We start from the raw sequence: 24,257 nt of genomic DNA, 5'->3' as shown, positions 1-24,257 counted from the left end.
TGCTGACCTCAGATCACACCTTTCCTCTGTTGGGCTGCAAAGGAAGTTTTGAGAGCAAAAATGTACTCAGAAATCTGTCTTTGTTTTCCCGAAAAGTACTGTAGTTGGACTTCTTACACTACTCCATTCCCTTCATTTCCTTAATCTTGAGATGCTGATGGCTTCAGTCCTTCCATTTCTTCAATGTTGAGTATTTGGTACGGGTTCCTTCCTTCAATATTAAATTTTTGGCACATTTGTTTTTTAGTTGAAACATTCTTCAAACTGCAATCACTGACTGTCTCTCTGATGCTGTATTTCATCTCTTCACCATCTTTTGACAACATCTTCAATTGGTTAGATACCTTGAATATTTTCGAGCACAAGTGGGACATTTTGTCATGAACTTGCAGCCTCTGTCAAAATTGAAAACTTAGGAGGAGCTCTTCTTTTCAGAAGATGCTGAGGGAAAGAAAGGATGTAATCATAGGTTGTTTGGTGAAATGATTAGTTGTAGTATGTTATTTATCATCCACTAGTATAGTGACTCTGTTTTATATAATGGATTCTCAATTCGGGACTATTAGTTTCCTTTGCTATGCTTTCGCTGTAATAGTTCATAATGTTTTTTGGCTATTGCTGAGCCTAAAGATTATGTAAACTTGGCAAGCATAGGTTACTTCACAAACAGACTTCTGTTTGTGACCTCAAAAAGGAATAAAAAACCGATTTTCTTATAGCAGTGATATTTCTTTCTTGATCACTCTTAATCACCTGGTTCTTTCCACAAAAAGGAAAAGTATGTATGATCTGTTTCTGTGTTTCTCTAGAAGTAGCAATTCTTCCATTTATAGTTCTTGTATTTCATTCTTTTTGTTTCTTTTCTTGCTTATCATTGAAGACTTGCAAGCCGGAGCAATCATCACAACAATTGCTGTGTTAAACATGCGAGATGCAACCAAGCGGAACCCAATCCATGTGTCTGTAGTAACTTCTGGTGTGCAGAGCATTTAAAGTCATTTGCAGGAAGTTGTTCTTCCAGAATGGGAGCCCATGCTGAGGGATCCTTGAAAGAGAACAATGGTAACACTGCAGTCGACAAAACGTCACTTCTACTTCCTCCCTCCATTGATGATGGGTTTAGAAGTTCATTGGACAAAACCACTGAATTGAAGAGATGTGAGAACTTAGAAACTCTAGATATTGTGAAAAGAAGTTGTAATACGATGCAATGGAGAGATGTTCCTGGCAAGATAATGGATAGTTCTGCTACTACTGACATTGAGAGGCCAGCAAAGATGATGTGTAGGGCAAGAAATGAAGACCAACTTGCAGATACAGCCTCAAAGCGATTTGATGAAGGTTGTCAAGATGCTGGGTCTTTAAAAGAGCAGCAAATGTCTAATGTTTGTTCTGAAAGTTCTGCAGCTGTGGTGACGGAGTTTTCTGGTAGATGTTTTGTTAATTTGGATTTGGGAAGTACAAGGTCCACATGTGATGAGATTGTTGATGAAGGCTCCGGCATAGAAAAATGCTGCTCCTCTGATGCACATAATGCGGGTATGTGGGCTGAAACTGCTAATTTGTCTGGTAACACAGATGCAGTATTGGGAAGATCCTCTACTCTGCCAAGTCATTCTACTGATCCTATTAATAATCTTAAAGTCAGAAGCTCCCTTAGATTGAAGAAGGTGCGGCTTCCTTTTGGTTCTCCCAAGGGAGAGAATGCTGTTCATAAGAAACAAGTTGGTGGGGCCTTTAAAATAGAAAGAAAGAGGAAAACAATGAAATGGAAAAAATTAGATGCATCTTTATCTGGTTCTGGGACAGATGACAGGCAATACGAACTTGTCAATCGCAGCAAGTGTTCTGCCATGTGTGTTTATCCCGAGGTGGAAAAGTCATCTCATGCTGACCTTGGCCCGACAAAATCATCTTGTTTTTGTACTATTGCAACCTTGGGTCCAAAACGAAAACGTTCAACGTTGACATCCAGTAGACCCCTCAATTTGGTGGGGGACGCCTGTACATTGGATGGCCCTAGCAGGAAGTATATAGATTCTGGACAGGGCCGTGTATTACAAGTACCTATCTTTCCAAAAGAATGGAAGAACAATAGGGAAATGACTAAAGATAAAGACAAATCAGGTGTGCAACATGGTGGAGAGGACCCAAATGTTCAAGAGGTTCAGAAATACAGTAAAATGGGATTGGGCAAGTCCATTTCAGCTTTACCAAACAATTACTGTAATGATCAGAAGGCACGTCCGATAGTATGTGGAAATCTTGGTATCATTGCCAATGTAAACTCAGCTGAAGGTTTGCAAAAAGCAGCAAAAGTTGTCTCGTTAAGCTCGATCCTCAGAAGAGCTAAAAGATGTACAAATGAGAACCAGGAGATGAGATTTTCTTCTATGTCAGAGACCCAGAATAAATTTTCCAACAGAAGCCAAGGATGCCATACCACCCCCTGTGCTGCTTCAAGAGTGAAAGATAAAGAAGGTCACGACTCAGTGGAAACTTCTGCAGCGGATTGGTTTTCTGCTATTCAAATGCATCAGACTGCAAATGCTGTCAAAGAAGTTCGCAAGTACAGTCTTAATGAGTTAACTCAAAAGGGGAAGCATGCCAACAAGCAAGCTTGTTTAAATCATCTTTCCAGGCAAGAACATCTGCAGTCAAGAGAAAAAAATTTGTGTCCTAGAAGTGCTACCCAAAATGACAAGTTAGTTGATAATCTAAATGGTGAGTTTTTTTAAATGGTTCTTAACTAAATTTTTTATTTATTTATTTCTTTAATCTTATTCAGAAGGCCATCTCCAAATGATTCTATTGTGGAAAAACTGTTTCTACCGAGCTCTTTCCTACAATGAACTCATTTCAAATTTATTTGCTTGTTACAGAATTAAATCTAGAATTCCTTTATTAGATCTCTCTCTTTCTATGTTTTATCTGTCTCTCTCTCTCTCTCTATATATATATATATAAATCTATCGATATATACACATGTATATAATAATAATATTATTATGACGTAACATAATAAATTCATAGTAACTGTTTACAAGGCATTGGTACAGAGAAGCAATCCCGTACTCCAAATTCATGTACTAGGAAGAACTCAATATGCATGCAGCGGTCTGTTTTCAGAACGTCAGAGAAGTTATGTTTGGAAAATGTGAAGGAAACCCAAGGTCCTATAGATGTTTCTCATGAAGTAAAAGGAAAAAAGTGAGCAATCTATAGACTGTAAACGTCAATTTATATTTTCATATAACACCGGGTAATTCTAAGATTAGATTGAAATTCATTTGTGTAGTGTATGTTGATTTGGATGCAGATCCTCTACTAAATGTCGCAAGAGGAAAGCTTTTATTTTGGACTCTGATGTGTTCTGCTGTGTTTGTGGAGGTTCTGATAAAGATGACTTTAACTGCATACTAGAATGCAGCCAGTGCTTAATCAAAGTTCGTTCCTCATTGCAATTATTATTTTATCTTAGATATCTAATCTCACTTTTCCATTTCCAATGTAAAAGTGTGTTTATGAACAATATCTCTTTTGAATCAGGTGCACCAAGCTTGCTATGGTGTCTTAAAGGCACCCAAAGGTCGCTGGTGTTGTAGACCATGCAGGGCGGATATCAAAGACATTGTGAGTGGTTACTTTTTTACAAAGATAATGTATCCTTTATATGTTAACAACTTACCATCTTTGCTCATAATGTTTTATTTGCATGTTCGTTATAATAACCTCTCTAAGTTGTCCATTTCTTGGGCGTTGCATTTCTAGTCCAGCTCACTTTAATGTTTTCTTGCTCTCTCTATTGCAATATCATTCTTATGTGTCAAATTGTTGCTCTTTTATTTTTAAATAATAATGTCATTAAACTATTCAAAAATTAATTTTATTAAACTAGAAGTAATCTATGAACAATGCAAGGAAGGTATAGGTAGCCCATCCCATGGTGGAAAAATGTCTCGTAAAAGCTGCAATCCTTCGCATGCTTTATGGATATTTGAGAAGTTGTTTTACATCAAAGTACTCTGGTAACCTTTAACTAGTGGAATGTTTGTTCTTTTTCTTTTCTTTTGGTGATAACATCTAGATATGATTTCACAGCTATTAGCTCATGTGCCATTGTACAGGTTCTGACCGCCCTCCCTGTCCTATTACTTTCAATAGTCGCTTTTGGCAAACATGTATAGGAATGCTTCTGACAGATATATAAATTTTGACAAGGTGTTGACTTAATCCACTGGCATTCTCCGATCTTCTGGCGAAAGACGGAGCTAGGGCTCTAGCAGAAAACCTCACCTAGACGAGTATTGTTTGGGTTGCAGTTGTTCAATAGAAGCCGCTGGTCCATCTCCTTTTTTGCTCTGGACCACAATGGGCGTACCTTTGCTTACTCACACTTGCTGTAATTCTATAGTAGCCACTGGTCCATCTCCCTTTTTGCTCTGGACCACAGTAGGCGCACCCTTGTTTACTCACGATCCAGTAAATTCCTTGTAATCAGGCATTTCTATACGCCCCAATATTTTGTATAGGGTCTTTTGACCTATTTTTTTTATCAAGAGACCCTACTTGTGGGTACTCTTGAATCCCCCGTCTGTTTCATGTTACTTTCACAGCAATACAACAGTTAACCTTGTAAAAAAAAAATCCACTGGCATTGTCAACAGGAGGAGGAACTTCATCATTATGTATAACTTCTCCAACACCCTGCAAGATCCTTATTCTCGTTAGATATTTTGTTAAAAATTGCTTTATAGATCCCTGTGTTAATACCTTGCAGTCTTCATGGCTTGAATTCTTAACTCCTTGATACCTGAAACTACCATCAGCCAGTCTTTCGAAGCATTTGAGTCTTTCGAAGCATTTGATTCTAATGCTCTCAAAGGTGGTTTCTGAAATGCTCTCATTGGGATATCTCTTATGGTTATCCTTAATTTTGCTCTTTCTCTCTTGCTGTGGCCTCCAAAAATATTATTTTTCTTCTACTTTCAAGCTTCTAGATTGCAGTTGGTTTGTAGAACCTCTAGAGAATAGAAGTTCATTTCTGTTTTCATCAACACTAGAGGATATAGATCATTTGTTACATTGCCTTATTTTGGATTTACATAATATTTTGCATTTATCTTAATCATCAAGAAACTTTTACCAGGTTAATTATGAAAGAAAAACTCAATTATCAAAAAACGAATTCGAGGAAAACTTGTGCAAGGTTTGGTGATTCGCTGTATTCGCCAAGAACGGTAATGGTGAGACAAGATATGGCTGATGGCATCAGTCTTGCTTGCAGAGGAAATTATCAACAGCGTATTGCATTTTTTTTATTTTCAAATTATCTAGCATGACAATCCATTTTTTATAGATTAATCAATTACAGTGCATATACAGGCATGTATATGTGCAAAAGGATATGTAGCTGCAGAGTTTTATATTGCCAGATATTTTATCTTCCCCCTTGGTGCGTTGTATGCATCTTGTGGAACTAAAGTTCTGGCTTGCCTGCACAGAACAATGCTTGGTGGAAGAATGACCACCTCTGGATGCTTCACATCGTAGTTATCAGAATCTCTCTGCCGAGGATGCGATTTCAGTTTGCAACCCCAATTTTGCAATTCTTTGACAAGGAATCTTCATGGAATCCAAGAAACTCAATTCCTTAATTAAGGAATGAAATTTTCAAACCTTTTTGGAATTTCGATCCCATTATTTATGGAATCTCGCTTCCAACTTTTTTGAATCTCGATTCCAACATTTATTGAATCTTGATTCCGCATTTGTTGATTCCCATTTTCACATGTAATGAGTCTCGATTTGTTTTGATTTTGAATCCAGAATCCACAATACTAAGTACCTCGGTTTGTAGTGCAAGAAACTGAATCTTGTTTCGACCTCCATAGAATCTCGATACGAACTATTTTGGAATCTTAATTCCACAAAATGAAGTACTGTTGGTCATAGGTGCACAACTTTGCTATTCATTGTGTGTGCAATCTCAACCTCAAATATTTATAGATTCTAATTTCAATTATGTGGAAACCTTATTGGAGGATATTGTTTCCCTTGGTTTATAGGTGCTCCAATAGTAATCTGATGAATGCGGTGCTGATGTATTTGTAACTCAAATCAACCTTCAAATGCAAATGTTTAGAGTTAGGAGATACTCAACATATATGATTCTAATATCTTTTGCAAGTAACAAAGGTTGGTATAACTACGGTGTTGAAGCATTAAATCAAGAGAACTTGGTCCTTGGATCATTAAAATTTAAATACTCCACATTTCACCCTTATTATCAAAAGGCACGAAGCGTCAGTACATACAGGATTTACACTCGTTTATTTATTTATTTATTTTTGGGGAAGTGATGTTTTCAATGTCCATACTCTCTTTGTTTTGGACAACTGATGCTTACGATATCAAAGTATCAAATTACACGAAACCCAATCTCAAGATACAAGATACAATCATCTTTATGTCATATTTTTTGACAGAAAGTGATCAATAAAAATTAAGTGGCCTATGTTCTTTATAGGCTATTTCATTAATTGTGCATTTTTAATGATCCATTAGAGAGATTGTAAGTCAAGAAATTTAAAAAATAATGTACATGTGATACATGTATGCCACATGAATAAAGAATGGCCCAGTAACTCTTTGTTGCATAATTTAATTTTGTATGGCATTATTGGAGTACTATTTTGATAATAAATTATAAGCAATTGGGTAATACTTCATTGCCAAGTAGAAAAAAGAATCAAAACCAACTATCCATATGTTTGCTTTATGCTTGATTATAAAAGGGTTACAAATCTCTATTGCTAGATGGGTTGAAACTCAAATCCAAACTGCTATGAATCCTGATTCCAATCTAGGTCGAATCTTAGTTCCAAACTGGTATGAATCTCAATTCGAAATGCTTCGGAATCTCGATTCCAAAGATGTAGGAATCTCGATTCCATAAATGAAGAAATATCGATTCTATATAGATCAATTCCAAATAGGTCGGAAATTCGATTCCATAGAGTTAGAAATCTTGGTTCCATCTATATTGGGATCTCGATTCCCCTTTGGCCAAGTCTCAATTCCTATGCGCAAGAATCTTATTTCCCATGATTCGTCTTGTATGGTCATCGATTCCGAAAATAGGAATCTTCCAGCTGGCTGCGATTCCGAGATTCCAAGTCCTAAAATGATTCGGATTCGGAATTGTTTTCAACAACTACGATTCAAATTGGCTTTTTGTCTTTATGATTGGGAACAACGTTTGTTTAGAGCAGCTTGGATGAATTAAAGCGAGCCAGTTGTTCTAGTTGTGAGTTTAAGACAAACGGAGTGTCGGTTGTTGGACTAGTGAAGGGCAACATGAACCCACCTTGATAGGATTGTTTAAACTTATTTGGAATTTCAAAATGGAAAATGGAATATGCATGGTTTGGTTTGTGTCACTTGGAAACGTTGTAGGAGCTTTCTCAAAGTGCAATGCAGCGATCTTGGTCGGGCCTCTCAAATTTTATGAAAATAGATCCACAGGCAGCTCTCATTGTTAATATTCTATTGTAGATCTCTCTTTGGCTCCCCTGGTTTCGTGGAAATTATTATTATTTGAGTGTTAGATTGAAGCAGTGGTGAAAATGTGCTTTGATGGGTAGAGCATCCTGCAATTCATGTTGAAATGCTCATATATTGTGGCAAATAATGTGGATTGTACTAAACAAAGATTCGTGATTTGGGGATCAGTCATGTGCTCTATCAGTCTAATACACTGTGAGTGCTATTATAATTTAGTGTTGGAGTCTGGTATGTGCATGAACATATCTTCCTAGCTGCAATGATGTGGAAATTTCCCCTTATCTTTATAGAGTTTACTGAAGGTATAGCCTGTAGTTTAATATATGCTGCTATCAGTAAAATTCCAATATGGGACAATTTTTGCAATTGAGCATGAGGTGGATCTAGTAATGTCAGATTGTGGATATTTGTGTTTTTGTTTATAGTTTACCAAAGCTCGGATATAAAGAACATTGCAGTTTTCGTGATTCAACTAGAAGTAGAATACTAGATCTATGAGTGCTGCTATATGTCATGCTGGATTGCCTTGTAGTTTGTCCAACATGAGATTAATAATGCCATCCATAGGTGGTATTTATATTGGTTGCTTTTTACTACCTTGATTGATTCTAAATGGCCTTCCTTAAAATAGTCAGCTACCTTTTTTCCATATCTACTATTTGTTCAAGTTATATGGGAAAATCATCTTTATGTTTCTAACTTAGAGTTCTATAGGTCTGTGTTCTATGTGGCTATAGTGGTGGCGCCATGACTCGAGCACTGAGAAGTCGAAATATTGTGAAAAATCTGCTGCAGACCTGGAAAATTAAGAAGGGCCGGAAGTCACTTGATCCCTTCCATCTTTCTGATAGTAAGCATGACGATTTGAATGGTCTAAGTGGTAAATTAGGGGGTGGACCTTCTCGGCTTGAGAAAATGGATTCTATCTCTGCCATGAAACCTGGTACCTTGGAACGAGTCTCCAGAGTGATGATGAAGGCTAATACACTGGATGCTACAAGTATCATGAGGAATGCAGATATCCTGGTCGATGATTTTCAAGTACATAATACCATCACTGCTGCAGTACTTGATCCAAACGTTACACAATGGCTACACATGGTTTGTGGGTTATGGATGCCTGGAACGCGGTGCCCTAATGTTGATACCATGAATGCCTTTGATGTATCTGGTGTTTCTCCTCCAAAAAGGAATACAGTAAGAGAATACATTTTCTGTTCAATTTTTTTTAGTGTTGAACTCATGTTTCATCCATATCCTAAAGAAAAGATAAAAACATCTGTGAAAATTCACGTTTTTTATTATGAAGTGGGTTGTCTGGTGGAAGTGAATCAATGCAGATATGATTTGGTTCCATGGCCATAGTCTTGAAGGTCAAATAATTCTCTTATTTGAGGAATGCTTGTTACAGGTCTGTTCCATATGTAAACGTCCTGGAGGCTCCTGCATCCGGTGTAGAGTTGCTGATTGCTCTGTCTTTTTTCACCCATGGTGTGCTCACCAAAAGGTAGATCTGTTTCTCCTGAGTGGAAGCATTAGCTGTGGGCATTCTGGGAATGCACTTAGTGAGTTTTTCTATGTTATTAGTGATCTCGGTGACAAGCATTTTAACAACTTCATTTACAGCCATATATGCGGGACATAAAAATATTCTTGGCTTTTTGAATCCAAATTTTACATTAAATATTTTGGATGACAATTGAAGACCCAAGTACCAGTTTTTCTCTATTGGCTAATTTATCGGCTGCTGTTCCATGTTTATTCTGCATTATTTGAATTGTTTATATTCAATATTAAAAAGATAGGAGACAATAGTTGCACTGGTCCTAGACATTGAAAGTAACGGTTCTTGGATATGTGATGCCTATTTGTCATCAGAATATTCTAACAGTCTTGTCATACCGTATTGCATTGTATGACAGACTGCGATATGGAAAACCATCCCTGTGTAATAATGTTACCAACAAAAGAAGCATGTGGTCTTGTAGCCGCACTTCAAAATTCTCCCAGCCGCACTTCAAAATTCTCCCACGAAACTCATATGGGGTGCCAAAAACAGCATGATGGCCTGGAAATCCGTTTCTGCCCTTGACTGGAGTTGGGAGCTCCAAAAGGGGTGGAGATCTGGTGGATCTATGAAGGCTTGGCATAAATGATCCAGAAAATGTTGCAAGTTGGACCATTTTAAGGCTTGAAATCAATTTTTTCTTTTTTACATCCTTGCTTATCGAGTTGGAGATTATGGATTTGAAGGGTTTAGGACGTTGGGACTGGTTCTGTGTGCAAGATTTGGGCTGTGGCTGTATTCAGCAGTGGCCTTACGAAATACTTTTCCATAAAAAGAAGTTGTGAATACATTGTAGTTGAGCACCTGCACATAAAAATGCTGCTTCTTTCTAGTTCCCTATTGTCTTCACCCACTTTTCTGGTGCACTTGTCGAAGTTGCAAATTGCTTTTGGTTGAACTGTATTAGGAAAATATGAATTTAAATGCACATTTCATCTCTTATGTTCAATTGTTTATGATTTCTTAACATTCAAAAACAAAAGTTTTGTAGTTTCGTGCTTGTTCTTTATGGGATCATTTCATTCTCTTACAACCATGGTTGCAATGCTTCATGAAGAATCTGCTGGATGGACTTTGTATATGAGTTAAGTACCCTTTTCCATCTCTGATATGATTTTTCATCCTTAGGCTCTTCCAATGTTTGGTTCTAAGAAGGGTGAGGACCTTAAACTTTTCCTTAACCCGATCCAAGCCCAGGTAAAGGAGGTGGGTTGTGTTAGGCAGCCAGCCAATGTAAAACTTTGCCAAAACTTTTCATGAATCCCGGTTCTTCCAATGTGTGATGCAGTTCTTACATTCATTTGATCTGGCTTCCACATGAGGGCAATTACTATGTTTTAGATTGCAAAGTCTTAAAAAGGAAACTTGTCAGAACTTGTGATCTATTGTTGGACTCATTTTTTGAAGCACTGTTTGATGTCTAGTCAATGAAGTGGTTCATTGTGTGCTCTTCATTCATCTCCAACATTCTTTTGGAGGTGTTTAGAATGATGACATTTGAGATCATAAAGCTATTTCATGTGTAGTACATAGTAATACATCTGTTTACTCTTATTTGTAGTTTCAAGAGTACTATATAGTTTTATTTTAATCTATGCACACATGTTGCTTATTGTTATTGTGTGTGACACTAAGTGAGAGATATTTATCCTAGATCGCTTATGGCCTCAAAATTGGCCCATGGGATGGGTCTAGTAGCTAACCTATCGGACACTACACCACTGTCTACAGCCTCTCCTCTCTCAGAGAGTGTTCTGTAACACCATTACCTGGGCCTGGGCCTCAGCCTCTTCAGCATCACAATCCTCGACCTCACTTGAGCCACACTGGATCTCAATCTTGTTCTTTCCACAGATTCATTACTAGAGGTTACTTCTAGTGCACGCTTTTTGAGCAACGAGCTGCCTAGGCCTGGCATGTGGTGTTGTATTGCAATCAGTTCTGGTCCTTCTTCACTTAGATGTTGTTCTTGATTAATAAATATTGCTTATTCTTCTGTTTGATGTCAAGGATGATGCAAGAAGCGGGGCTTTAGAAGAGGTGCCTAGGGCATGTAGGACTTTTGCTCCTCTAGATCTATGGTTTCTCTCTGATGGTTGCTGGAAATTTGAGGTGTTGGAAGCCAGGGATCTGGAGATTTTCTCAAGTGTCTAAGCTTCTTTGAATTTTTCTGAGCTCACATATTTTATAGTTTTGGTCTATAGGATCTAGTGCTTTAGATGGGAAGCTGAGAGTAAGACATAAAAACTGGGTTAAATCCCGAGACAATCACATCCCACTGCCATAGACTGCCGCCTTGAGGTTTCCAGAGGACCTTCCACGAGCCGCAAGATATGATATGTCCATGTTATGGAATGTGGCATGCATGCCACACTGTGCGATTTGCACATGCCATGTGGTCCACACAGTGCGGTAATTGTGTGCACAGAGTGGCTATCCTGGTATTTTCAAAGTCATAACTCATCCAGTCTTCAACTGTGTGTTGGATTTAGGTGATTCCTGGATTGTTGGAAAGCTTGGGAAATTAGTTGGTGAGCAAGATGTGTTTTTTTTTTTGCACCATTTAGTGAAGCTATTAATTAAATTTTATTGACTGATAACAATGATGGATAAGTTTTCCAAGGGTTAAAGTTTGAGCTTTGAGGCCCTGCCACTCTTGAAATCATCACCTAGGTCTTCTCACTGGCTGATGGAGTAGGGGCTGGCAGGAGATCTCATGCACTTGACCCTCCTATGGCTGAATAATGTCATCACTGTGCCAGACTTTATCACCTAAACCTTGATGCAAGACTCATGTTCTACTTCAAAGCCAGTTCCTCCTCAGATCTTGGATTTTGTTTATGGTTGCATATCCCAATCTTTAATTTGTGATTGATCTGGCTGGATTGGGTATTCCTAGGTCTATAGTTATCCATTACAATATTTGAAGGTGTATAAACTAAATGCCCCAAATCAAAACCTTCTTCAATGGGAATCTAATCATCCTTTTGATGGACATCAAATCTCGACAATTTTGAGCTGAAAACCTTTTTTTTTTTTTTTTTAATTTGATTATTAGGTGAATTAAAGATGATTTGAGAAATTTCATGTCATAAAAATCCCCTAGTTCGTAAAAATCCCCTAGTTCGTATTTTGGCTGCAGGACCAATTGTACAATTTGATCTGGTGGATCGACTGTTTTTTTGTCATTATCTTTTATCTTATCTGTTTGTCATTTCTTTTTAGTTTTTCTATCCTTTTTGTAGTTCTCGTTATCCCCCTTGTTTCTCCTTTATTTCATCACCATTTTAAATTGTTTTATGTCTCCTGGGTCCGGGCACCTTGAATTGTTGTCATGGGGCAGCACTATTACCCAAATAATATGTTAAATGTTTTTGTTTATTATTATTTTTTAATTTAGTCTTGATTCTAACCTTTCCTTGTTTTTCATTTATCTCCTTTACTTTTCCTCTCACATGCGATGAACAGCCCTGCTGGCTTCATCATTTGCTATGTGCAAGCATCTGTATATATAATGGAGTTCTCATGTCTAAGTTTCTATTCTGCCACTTTGACACTCTACCCCGTCTTGCTATTTCTGCATCTTTTTCCCTTGTTGCAGTATCCTAGATTTAAATGAACAGCAGTCCTAAGTGTAAGTTGGGTTTTAACTTTTAAATGAACTGAGGCTCGTAGGTTAGGGTTTGAACTGAAGGTTCTGTATCTCTTCAATGAGGACTGGACTGTATGCCCCTGCTAAAGCTTATATCTTCTGCCAGGGGTTTGTATGTCATGTTCTACTCTATGTGCCCTTTCCTGGGTTACTGACCATTCTTCTCCGTGCTCCTCTTTTCTTATGCACTTCTTCTCTTCCTAATGTTTCTCTGCTTATTCATACTTTACATCTTGCTTTTCTGTTTTTTCACTTCTTACCGTAACTACAATTGTAAATGGTCTTCAGCTATGCACTTCAGTTTCAAGTGATCTATGGTTCTACAACACTTAAATTGGGGGGGGCCATTCTAAATCTTGAGAATTTTCTGTGGGATCAACCTAATCTTTTTGTCTTTTTTAACGATTAACCAAGAGCTCAGAGTATCTTATCAGTTGCTTTTGAGACCTTTTTCGGTAGAGGTTGACTTGTTGAACCTTATCAGATGGGTGTCTCAGAAATTGCCAATTTTGTCGCATACTGCAGATTTCTTGGCAGAGGTTTCCAGTGAACCTATGGCTATCGTTTTTCATTCTTCATGAGGCCATTGATTTGGCTGCCTTACTGGTCCTGGATGGCCTTGGACAACTGATGATTCTGTTTTGGGATTCTGTTGCATTTTATCATTGGGATATTCTGTTAATATCTCCTTTCACCCTTGTCGATCTGTGTTTCCTTCTTACTTCTTGCTTTAGTATAATGTATGTCATAAAGTTCAATGAATATTATATTATTACTGATTTAATAATTTGATGTGTCTTTTGCAATGTAATGGTCAATTTCAATTCTTTTTGTCAAATTTTAATATGTGCTACCTATTGGTTTGCAATGAGATATATACTTATGGAAGCCTATTGGTCCAGTTTGATGTTATCTTATGAGGACCAAAGAAGTGCCTTGTTGGGGATAGGGGGGAAACAGCTTTTCACAGTTTTATCTCCATCAGGTTTGAATGTATAAAGCTGATTAAAAATATTGTGAATAGCATGCTGCCGAAAACTCTGAAGAGAATGGCTTGCACATGTAATGCAGCTTGATGGCAACTTATACACCATCGGAACAAGCTGGTAGAAAGCTGCTGTTGTTATTGATACTGTTCTTAAAAAATATTCTTTTCTTGTGGCATGAATTTATTAGGTTTTAATGTTCAAACATACTTAATGTTTATCGAGTCTATGCATAGTATTTTTCTTTCTATTGTTTATTTTGCATAATCATTGTAATCACCTAGATTAGTTAAATAAGTTACGTATTATTGAATGGTTCAACAATAGTTGCTCACACACTAGAAATATTAAATGATTGCTTGTGTGGCAGGGCTTATTACAAAGTGAGATTGAAGGTGTCGATAATGAAAATGTTGGATTCTATGGGAGGTGCCTATTTCATGCTGTGAACATTAATTGTCTGACCAAACCTGTCCATCTTGTGAATGACAAAGTTGAGGATCATTCTGACAATAAGGACCCCACTTGTGCACGGACTGAGGTATCCTTAGCTCTTCCTGAAGTTGTTATCAACTGTTGGATCCAAGTACTGAAAAGTTGCTTTGATCATTTTAACAATGTGAACCTTCTGAAATAGGGTTACAAGGGCCGAAAGAAAGAAGGATTGCATTATGGTTTAAGAGGACAATCAAAGGATAATAGTGGTTGTCTTGTTCCTCAAGAGCAAATAAATGCCTGGTTGCACATTAATGGTCAAAAGTCATGCACGCGAGGACTTATAAAACCTCCAGCATCAGATACTGAATATGATTGCAGAGTATGTTTCATTGTTTCTGAATTGATATGCTCACTTCTGATTTGGAATGAACTGTTTACTGTTCATCTGCAAGTCATATGATTTTGTGAACAATATCAATCGCTTTTTAAAGTTCTAGTAATACATATTTCCCCAATGAGAAGATTCTTCTAATTTACATGAGACTTGGGTAATTTAGTGGAGCTGTAAGACACATGGCCATTTAGGAGGTTCACCATCATGACTAGACAGTTTACTTGGGTGAGCATTGATTCATCTCGGCCAGCTCTGCTGCCCATGTGCCTGGCAACTTTAGACATTTGTAGAATTGGGCAATCTTTTTTTTTTTTTTTTTGGCAAGGTTACATAGGAATGGAACTTAAGACGTTGTGCCATGAAAACCCAGCCTCTACCGTCTTGACCCAAGCCCGATTCCTAGAATTGGGCAATCTTATAACATAGTTGCTTTGAGTTTCCACTATATGGAAGTATGATCTTTTCATTGATGTGTACAATGCTGAAGTATCTATTCTTTTTGTGACGTAATATTCCTTTTTCATGACAGAAAGAGTATGCCCGCTATAAACAATCAAAGGGTTGGAAGCAATTGGTAGTCTATAAATCTGGCATTCATGCGCTTGGTCTTTACACTTCCCAATTCATTTTTCGTGGAGCTATGGTATGCAGTCATGATTTTTGTCTTGTTATTTATGAAATGTCATATTTGTTATTTTATACAAAAAAGTGAATATTGTTTATGGACCTGACTGACCTTGTGCTTTAAGGTTGTTGAGTATGTCGGTGAGATAGTGGGTCTTCGTGTTGCTGATAAACGAGAAGCCGAATACCACTCTGGTCGAAGGATACAGTATGAGAGTGCATGCTATTTCTTCAGGATTGATAAGGAGCATATAATTGATGCCACTCGTAAAGGTGGCATTGCTCGCTTCGTGAACCACTCATGCTTGGTATTTCCTTCTGTTCTCATTTTCTTTGCCCAATTGGGAAAAGTTCTTGATTAATCTCTCAAATTTGTTCTGTTTTTGTTGCTTTGTTTGAGCAGCCTAATTGTGTCGCAAAAGTTATCACTATCAGAAATGAGAAGAAGGTATGTCATGATGTAGCACATCTGGTTATTTTTATGCTAACTCCAGATATTCAGAGTTGGTACCCAATTTCTGTCTTCTTATTGGGCTGGTACAGATATAGGACTCATTCACAACTATTCCGAGTCTGCCCTTGTTGAACTAATAATGGTTGGAATGTCACAAAAAGAACCGTTACAGTTGGAGAACTACTCACAAGTGATGGTTTTCAGAAACACTCTTGAGTTTAATTTGTGATGGTAACGGTTCTTTTTGTGACAAATGTAAAGGTCCCTACGGTTATTATTTTCCTATTTGTGACGGTTATGGAAAGTCTATTACATATAAAGGTCCCTACGGTTATTATTTTCCTTTTTTGTTTAATTTCAATGGCTGAAGTAAATGTATCCTTTCCTTTTTTCTCCCAACTTTGGATGCACAAGTAGTCTATTTTATTGACTTCGGAAGCAAATGTTTGTTTTTAGTTGAATGTTTATCTCTGTGTAAGGGATCTTGACTCTTGGGCTTGGGCGTGGGTCTATGCTTGCATGCATGCATCTATATGTTCATGACTTTGCTATTGAAGAAACTCTAGTAGCTCTTTACATTTTAATTAATGGGTAATCTTGCAGTAAACTGGTAGTTGACATTGCTCAGCTAATTCTACTTCCTTGATACATCCCTTGTATTGAGAACATGAAACCCTTGAGAATGAGAGCATGACCCCTTTGTCCAAAGCCTAGACTATGGTTGACCCATGGATCTTCTGGTTCCTATCCTATCTTCCATCTCTGTCCCATCCTGGTTCTGTATCTTTACCCCATTCCTCAGCAGTAGACATTCCAACCCCAACCAAGATACCTCCTTCCTCCTATAAACATTTGTTCTTCCTAGAGGAGCAAACCTACTTATCCTATTCCGACCTTGCACTCCACCACTATCATCACATCTGTGACTCTACCAGATTTTCAAACCCGAACCCCATTCATGTCTTTACCAGAAGTGTCTTCTTCAATGTTCCAAAAAAATGCCGGGCAGCACCTAGGCGGCCGGGGGTGGGTCCTGGTTGCTCAGCGCCTAGGCGATTGCCTGGGTGGCTGCCTAGAAAGGTGGAAGAACAGGGGTGGGAGGTGTCCGAACAAACTGTTTTTAGTCTAAATTGTGCGTAAAAATTGCATATTGAGGCATTTTTAATACATTTTTTATGTTCAATGAATTCAAGCTCCAAACACAAACCAAATTATTTGAGGTTTGGACTATTACTCAAAAACACATTAAGAAAAATAGGAAAATATAATCCAACATTCAAATTCGGTACTAGACTACTAGAACTAAGTGCTAGCAGAATAACAAGGAAAAGATAATAATCATATGGCTACAAACAAGTCACAGATTCGCATATCATAATGGCATAACACATCGACATAGTCCATAAACCATTCCTGTCCATAGTCCATAGTCATAGTCATACTCCATACCATGAGAGGAGGGAAAAAAAGGAAAGAAATATAGACCTGCTCACTTGAGGACTCAAAGAGTAGAGTCTTCAGTCATCGTCAGAAAAAGTAGGTCCAGCTGCATCATTTGCATCAGAGTCAAGCTTCAAAGACAAACCAAAGTTGGACTATTACTCAAAAACACATTAAGAAAAATAGGAAAATATAATCCAACATTCAAATTCGGTACTAGACCTACTAGAACTAAGTGCTAACAGAATAACAAGGAAAATATAATAATCATATGGTTTACAAACAAGTCACAGGCTCACATATCATAATGGCATAACACATCGACATAGTCCATAGTCCATACACCATTCCACTCCATAGTTCATAGTCATACTCCATACCATGAGAGGAGGGAAAAAAAGGAAAGAAATATAGACCAGCTCACTTGAGGACTCAAAGGGTAGAGTCTTCAGTCATCGTCAGAAAAAGTAGGTCCAGCTGCATCATTTGCATCAGAGTCAAGCACATCATCATCAGAACTATGCCCCTCCTCAACGTAATACTTGTTCTTTGTTTCTTCTGAATCCCCTCACCCTCTGGGAAGATGATCTAGTGGCTCTAGGAGGATTGGCTGCTGCACTTGAGGCCTCCATAACCATATCCCATGTGAATCCCTCATGCCCCTCGATTCCTCATCATCATCAACCAACCACACCATATCATTCTTCATGTCTTTCCTTCTAAGGGGGGTCTCTTTTTTCTCGCTTTGCAAATCTTTCCTTCAAGAATTGATTGAACTTCACATAAACGAAGTCATATAGCCTCTTTGATTCTAGCTTGTTTCTTTTTGATTCTAGCTTGTTTCTTTTCTTTGTATGAACTGTATAAAAAATTGAAAACGCATACAATAAAGTGAATAATATTACACTTTACACAGTAATCAGTAATTACTAATACTAATTAGTAAACTATAAAGTAATAATTCAATTGTTTAAAATTTAAACTTAAGTAGCATAGTGAGTAACTAACATACCATTTCAAAAGTACTCCAGTTCCTCTCATAGCCAGACGAGGTAGTGATTAGGCTCAAGATCGAAATGGCCTGCTTTTGCAAGTTTGGAGCACTACACCCTGCTGCCTCCACCAATGGGCTGCAAATTACTATGAGTTAACTATGGCTTCAAGTTAACTATAGTTTACTATGAGTTGATTGTGAATTACGATTACATATGAAATATTAAAATTAAACAACAAACATGAAACTTGAACTTCAATACTATGTTGAGTATATTATTACCTGGATCAAGGTTGGTCCTCTGCCTTAGTGCTATTGCACTCCCAAAAGACTTCAATGCCCACTTGTAAGACATCAATGCATATGATGTCTTGGATTTCCTGATTAGGGACTAGCATAGCCAGACAATAATTAAAGGGTGCGGTTTGTATAGAGCCGAGATTCTAAACAATCAAAAGTAAAGCTCACCTTCAAATAGTGTCAAGAAATGTGGTTTCAATACTGGAAATCTTTGTGATAGCCTTAAAATATATTTTCATCTTTAATTATAAAACTTAAAACTTCAAAAATAGTGTAGATAGAGCAGATCTATGAAAACTTGAAAGTCTTGAAAATTGACAGTCCAAAAATGCGTTACAAGATGCACTATTTCCAAAACTTGAAATCGATTTTTTTTCTCATGTCCATGCATCTTGATGTCGAGATGATCAAATTGAGGATATTTGGGCATCAAAGCAACCTCTTCTAGGGAAATTTTTGAGGTGGTTTCTAATTTGATTGTTTAGAGCCTCGGCTCTATATGAACTTTTTCCATAATTTAATCCACTCATAATTGCATCATTTATCTGTAGATCCTTATTAGCATAGAAAAAAGTTGGGTTCAAAAAATAACGTGTAGCATACAATGGTCGGTTTAGCTGCCTATCCCACTTCTCATCAATAATGTTTCGAACTAGCTCATAGAAGCTCTCATTATTATCCAAATCTTTAGCTATCTACCTATCTCTCTCTTGCAACTGTCCAATGCCTCATATATGAAGCCCATGGACGGCTTGTCACTATCAACCATGCGCAAACTGTGACTAGAGGAAAAAATACCTTAAGAGCATCTTTCATCCCTTGCCAAAAGATCTTAGATTGGATGATATCTCATGTTTTCTTCCCTTTTTTATTCCTAGCTCACTTGCATGCTCTCCAATCATCAGAAGTGAACATCTACCTCAACTGGATTCGCCACGCATATAAGCTATCTAGACACAGGAACCAGGCAGAAAATCTCGTGAGCCCCTCCTCACTATCTCTTTCTTCTTTGTACACCTGCACATCATGCTGAGGGTGAGGGTGTGGCTGTATATGAAGGTTGTAACAGATTCAGCCTTCTTAACTGTATGTGCAATCTCGCTCATATAGCGCCTTAAGCATGAGGTCTATGCAATGTCCATGCGCATGGTGTCCAAAAGATACGAGGGTAGCTCATGCGCAACAAATTAGAGGCAACAACACTGGAGCAGCATTATCTATGACAACCTGAATAACATGCTACTCCCCAACCTCCTTGATATTCTTCTCTATGCACGTGGCATCATGTCTATCATCAGAGGTATCAACAATATCAAAAAAAACAGTCCCTAAAGGAGAATTCGCCAATAAATTCATCGAACTTCTTCTCTTCCTGTCACTCCAAGTGTCAGATGTACTAGACACCCCATACTAAGCCCATGCATACTTATGCGAATCCACAATCTCCCTCATAATTTCCACCTCTTTTGTCAAAAGGGGCTTAGAAAGCTTGCTCATAAGGGGATGGGGACTTCAACCCAGGCGCAAATTGGCCAATTGCCTCCACCAAGGTGTAGAAATTGCTTAGACGAGCACCATTGAAAGGAATGCCCGCCTCATAAAACCATCAAGCAATATACTGATCAGCTCTCTCTCTCTCTCGTTGATTGTGTTCTCAATTGTTGTTTGCTTCTTAGTTTTCTCAACTGATCTCCTTCTAACCGCATTAAGAAGCTTTTTACAAAGGGCAACATCCCCACTGATGCCAGCAACCTGTTTGTTGAACCGGTTTATACCCCCATTGGTATTTCTTTCGCAATAGTTACATCTTATACAATTTTTATCCTTTGGACTCAGGTTATAACCGTATTTCCAACCGGATCACCACTTCTAGTAGGACCTGAAGAAGACATTTAAAAAAAACCAAAGAATTTCACATGCTATATTTTTCACTAACCTGTAATGCTCGATCTCCAACCTTCAATCTTTGAGATGTTTCCCAACCTCAAATGCTTCGATAAAAATCATCTAATAAGCTTCAAAATCTATAAAATCAAATCCAAACCCAAATGATGATGTTTGGATCAATTTTTAGAAAACCATGAATTAACCGATCAATCTGACATCTAAGAAAGAAATGTGTGTTGTTCTAGTTTTTTTGCACTCTAAAATCTAAAAAAAGGGGTTTAGGACACATAAAACCCTAAACCTCACCCCTTCCCCCCTTATTTAGGAGGGGAGAAGTCCATAAATGCCCTTCCACGAGGGGCATTTTGGCCCTTGGGTGGGCGCAGTCCCTACGAGGGCTGCCTTGGCTTGGGCAATGCGCCCAGGATCCCCTAGCTCGCATAGGCGCTAGGCGTGCTGTTTTTTGGAACATTGGTCTTTTCAAATGGTGGAAACGTAATCATGGTGGGGGTTGATATTTTCAAGAAAAATTAGCCCTCTTGAGAACCATGATTATAGGCACTTTCAATCCAAGTGTTAAATTTGTTGTTCTACCATGTTCATGAGAGTGGGTACAAAAGACTAGAACAAATTTTCAAGCCAAAAACAAGTCAAAATGAACACTTTCAACAAACCACTTGCTTAAAACCAAGCCAAGTGAATAAGTTACAGTCCTTTAAATAACAATTACAACCATTTCTAGCCTTGTAAAACTAAAATAAACTCAAATACCAACCCCTTATGGGGCAGTTACATATAAAGCAAGACTAGCTTATGAATTACACTTCCATAGCACAAATTACATAAACTATGTCCCAAAGCTTAAATACGACATACAACTGCCCCAAACAAAATTCCAGGGAATAAAACCAACTTAACAGGGAATTAGAATGCGAAATTAAGATAGGGATGCTGTGTGTCGAACCCCTTTTATCGAGACCACGCAATCAGGCCCTATAAGGACTCAATTTTGTCTCTTCGTGTTGTGCAAAAGTGGTTCAATCTTACAAGAGTGTCTAATCCAAATGGGAAGCAATTACACACCTTAAAATCACTTTTTAAGATCTCAACACATTGGTATTATCATCCAAAACGGAATGCTATAGGTTTGAATCGAATTGGGATCTAAATCAAGAGAGTTATGGCCAAACTACACATGGTTGGTCCCTCAGACCACCAAAGCAAACTTGTATGAAAAGTTTATGAACCCCCATAAGTAAATACATGATAAAAAACTTCTGAAAAGTTAGTGACACACTGAGACTAAGGTATTTGATAGATTTGAAGAAAAATAATAAAAGGATATTATGCATGATCATAGATTCTCATGCATATGGGCTATAACTCATGAAAGGCCACACTATGAATAAGTATGATGAAAAAGATGATTAAATGAGGATTCTAAGATCAATAAAACTTCCATAAATTCAAAGCAACTATAGATGCTAGGAACATGAACTTATGAGAGGAAAAAGTTCAATGGAGTTTACCTTGATGAATGCACACCATGGACTCAAACATGAGAAAGGAGGACCACCATCAAGATCACTAAATTCATCAATAGAACTCTAAAAGCTTTTGTAGAAAACATAAGGTCTCTCTCTCTCTCATCAATTTTCTCTCACAGAGCTCTAGAAAAGGGGGGGGGCATGAATATTCCAAATTAGTTCCAGTGTTGAGTTAGTTAGGGTTTGAGATCTTATGATGTGCTTTTATAACATGGGTAACCTTAGATTCAATCAACACCCTTGCAGCACTAATCCAAAGGCACATGAGAGGCTAATATACCTAGCCACCCACCCATCCCCATCCAACCACTAGGATGAAGGGATGGGATTTCACACTATTATCACTCGCACTAACCCTAAGTTGTGCGACTTTACCATTTTGTCTTTGACCCATGTTTTTATTCGAATCCAATATGGTCTTACAAATACACCCTTAGTTTTTAAATAATATATGAGAGTAGAGAACTACCAAGGGTAATGGGCAAAGAAATAATTGGCAAAGCTCACACATATGAAGAGATTCTACTTTAACAAAGCCAACCAATTCAAACCAACCAATTCAAAGATAATGGCCCCTTCACACGTGTGAAGATATTTTTCAACTCAAATTTGAAAATCTATTTTCTCTTTAATATTATTAAGCAGTTGAATTAAACTTCACACATGCCATGCATGGCTATGTGTGAGTTAATTAAAACATGTGATAAAAATGGGCCCTTAAGTTATAATTCTATATAACAATATATAACAAGACACCAAAACACAGTCCCTTATAAAATAAACAACCAAATGCCCAACTAGTCCCCTCCCCCTAGGGATCAATGTCCAGCTAGGCAGTGATCTTAGGGTGGGGCATGGGGTGCCACATGGCAGTCTTATGGCCACTCAGACGCCATGTGGCACTTCCAGGTCAGGATTGAAGTGGAATTTGAGTCAAACAATTCGAAAAACCTCATTTTGAAGCAAATAAAAATTTTGAAAAACTCTCAAAAATTCACAATAAATATTTAAAGTATTTGCGAGCAATTATTGGGTTTTTCTCATCATTATAACATGGAACAAAAGGTACAGTGAGATCTCAGGCTTATAATTGTAGGTATTGGAGTACTCTATTGGGCTAGTCCCGAATGATGTTCCGCCAAGTCTTAGATCGACCCAATGGACCTATGTTCCACAGTCTAAAGCAATGACACAATTGGCCACATCCAGCTCTAAAAATGGATTACAAGTGTACCCTTGTGGGACATGATCTAATTCAATTACAGGGGTCAAAGCACATGTGCACTGACTTTTCCAAACTCGGATAATGCATTTGGAAGATTGGTTTCTCCTACGAAATGAAAATGCACATATCATGGAATGGTTTCGTGTTAGGATACAGATTTATGTCTCATAAATCTTGACCATTCCATATAAGGTGAATACTCAATAAGTACTTAGGTTCTATTTTTCTCGTTTGGATTCTCTAAGCCCTAGCCAATTGTAGCTAAACATGATGCTAACCTATAAAATCCTGACTAGGAGGTAACCCTCACACCTTGAGAAATTGCTTTCTCAATACATGAACTCTCGATGCCTCATACGTACTCAGGGTAAAAGAATATGGGCCCCATTTCGCAAGGTGCTCAGATTTCAAACTGTCAATCGCTCCCACCGAATGAGAGTACTGGAATTTAGGCCTTGAAAGGCCATATTTCCAGCAGTTCATATCTCCAAACGGCATCAACACAAAGTTAAAACTTTGGAGGGATGCTTTAAAATCTAAAGGTTTTAAAATTAGTCGGACTAAGACAGAGTCTATGGAGTGCAAAATTAGTAATAATATGAGTAGAGACGAGGAAGTAGTTAAGATGGACGACAAGGAAGCACAAAAAAGACCACACTTTCGATTTCTTGGGTCGATAATTCAGGAAAATGGAGAGAGCGAAGAGCATGTTGCACACATAACTAGAGCTGGGTGGGCGAAGTGAGAGATGTGCAACTGGAACTTTATGTGATTGCCGCATACCAATTAGGCTAAAGGGCAAATTCTATAGGACAACGGTGAGACCAGCTTTGCTTTTTGGGCCGAAATGTTGGGCGGACAAAAAACAATATACCCATAGAATTAGTGTAATAGAGATGGGGATGTTGAGATGGATGAGTGGCAAGACAAGAAGGGATAGAATTCGCAATAAATCTATTTGAGAGAATTTGGGCGTGGCACCAATAGGCAATAAAATGAGAGAGAGTAGACTTAGATGGGTTGGCAATGTGCTTTGCCTACCAAGTACAACACCTGTTAGAAGTTGTGAATTAGTTCAAGTGAAAGGACTGAAGAGGGCAAGGGGTAGGCCCAAAAGGATGTGGTTCAAAGTAGTTCGAAAAGATATGGGAATTTATGGCCTCACTGAGAATATGGCCTTTAA

The 24,257-nt window shown here is 37.9% G+C and overlaps 1 protein-coding gene and 1 long non-coding RNA gene across 18 annotated transcripts in view; one reads left to right on the top strand and one right to left on the bottom strand.

Moving 5' to 3' along the window:
• The window catches only part of LOC18442513 (uncharacterized), a 42,582-nt gene that overhangs the window by 15,810 nt on the left and 2,515 nt on the right, over positions 1-24,257 (top strand). For 4 of the 17 annotated variants that reach the window (XM_011628147.3, XM_088855159.1, XM_088855156.1 and 1 more), the window contains 11 exons: positions 881-2,724; positions 3,048-3,210; positions 3,320-3,446; positions 3,550-3,633; positions 8,281-8,763; positions 8,978-9,073; positions 14,142-14,312; positions 14,409-14,588; positions 15,133-15,246; positions 15,353-15,535; positions 15,631-15,675. In XM_011628147.3, coding sequence (XP_011626449.3) covers positions 881-2,724; positions 3,048-3,210; positions 3,320-3,446; positions 3,550-3,633; positions 8,281-8,763; positions 8,978-9,073; positions 14,142-14,312; positions 14,409-14,588; positions 15,133-15,246; positions 15,353-15,535; positions 15,631-15,675 — 3,490 coding nt within the window. Of the gene's footprint in view, positions 1-880; positions 2,725-3,047; positions 3,211-3,298; positions 3,447-3,549; positions 3,634-8,280; positions 8,764-8,977; positions 9,074-13,687; positions 13,771-14,141; positions 14,313-14,408; positions 14,589-15,132; positions 15,247-15,352; positions 15,536-15,630; positions 15,676-24,257 lie in introns of all 17 variants that reach the window. The other 13 variants (XR_016047075.1, XR_016047074.1, XR_016047081.1 and 10 more) reach the window with 13 other exon arrangements.
• On the bottom strand, positions 17,369-18,558 carry LOC148779243 (uncharacterized). The gene is made up of 3 exons (XR_016047085.1): positions 18,398-18,558; positions 18,134-18,251; positions 17,369-17,980 (listed from the first exon to the last, which is right to left on the bottom strand). It is a non-coding gene; the product is annotated as an uncharacterized LOC148779243 (long non-coding RNA).

This window comes from Amborella trichopoda, chromosome 13 (assembly GCF_054954075.1).
Source record: "Amborella trichopoda isolate Santa Cruz 75 chromosome 13, AtrichopodaSantaCruz75HAP2 v2.0, whole genome shotgun sequence".
NCBI lineage: Eukaryota > Viridiplantae > Streptophyta > Magnoliopsida > Amborellales > Amborellaceae > Amborella > Amborella trichopoda.
The sequence above is the reverse complement of the archived record's forward strand: the minus strand, read 5'-3'. Positions and strand labels throughout refer to the sequence as shown.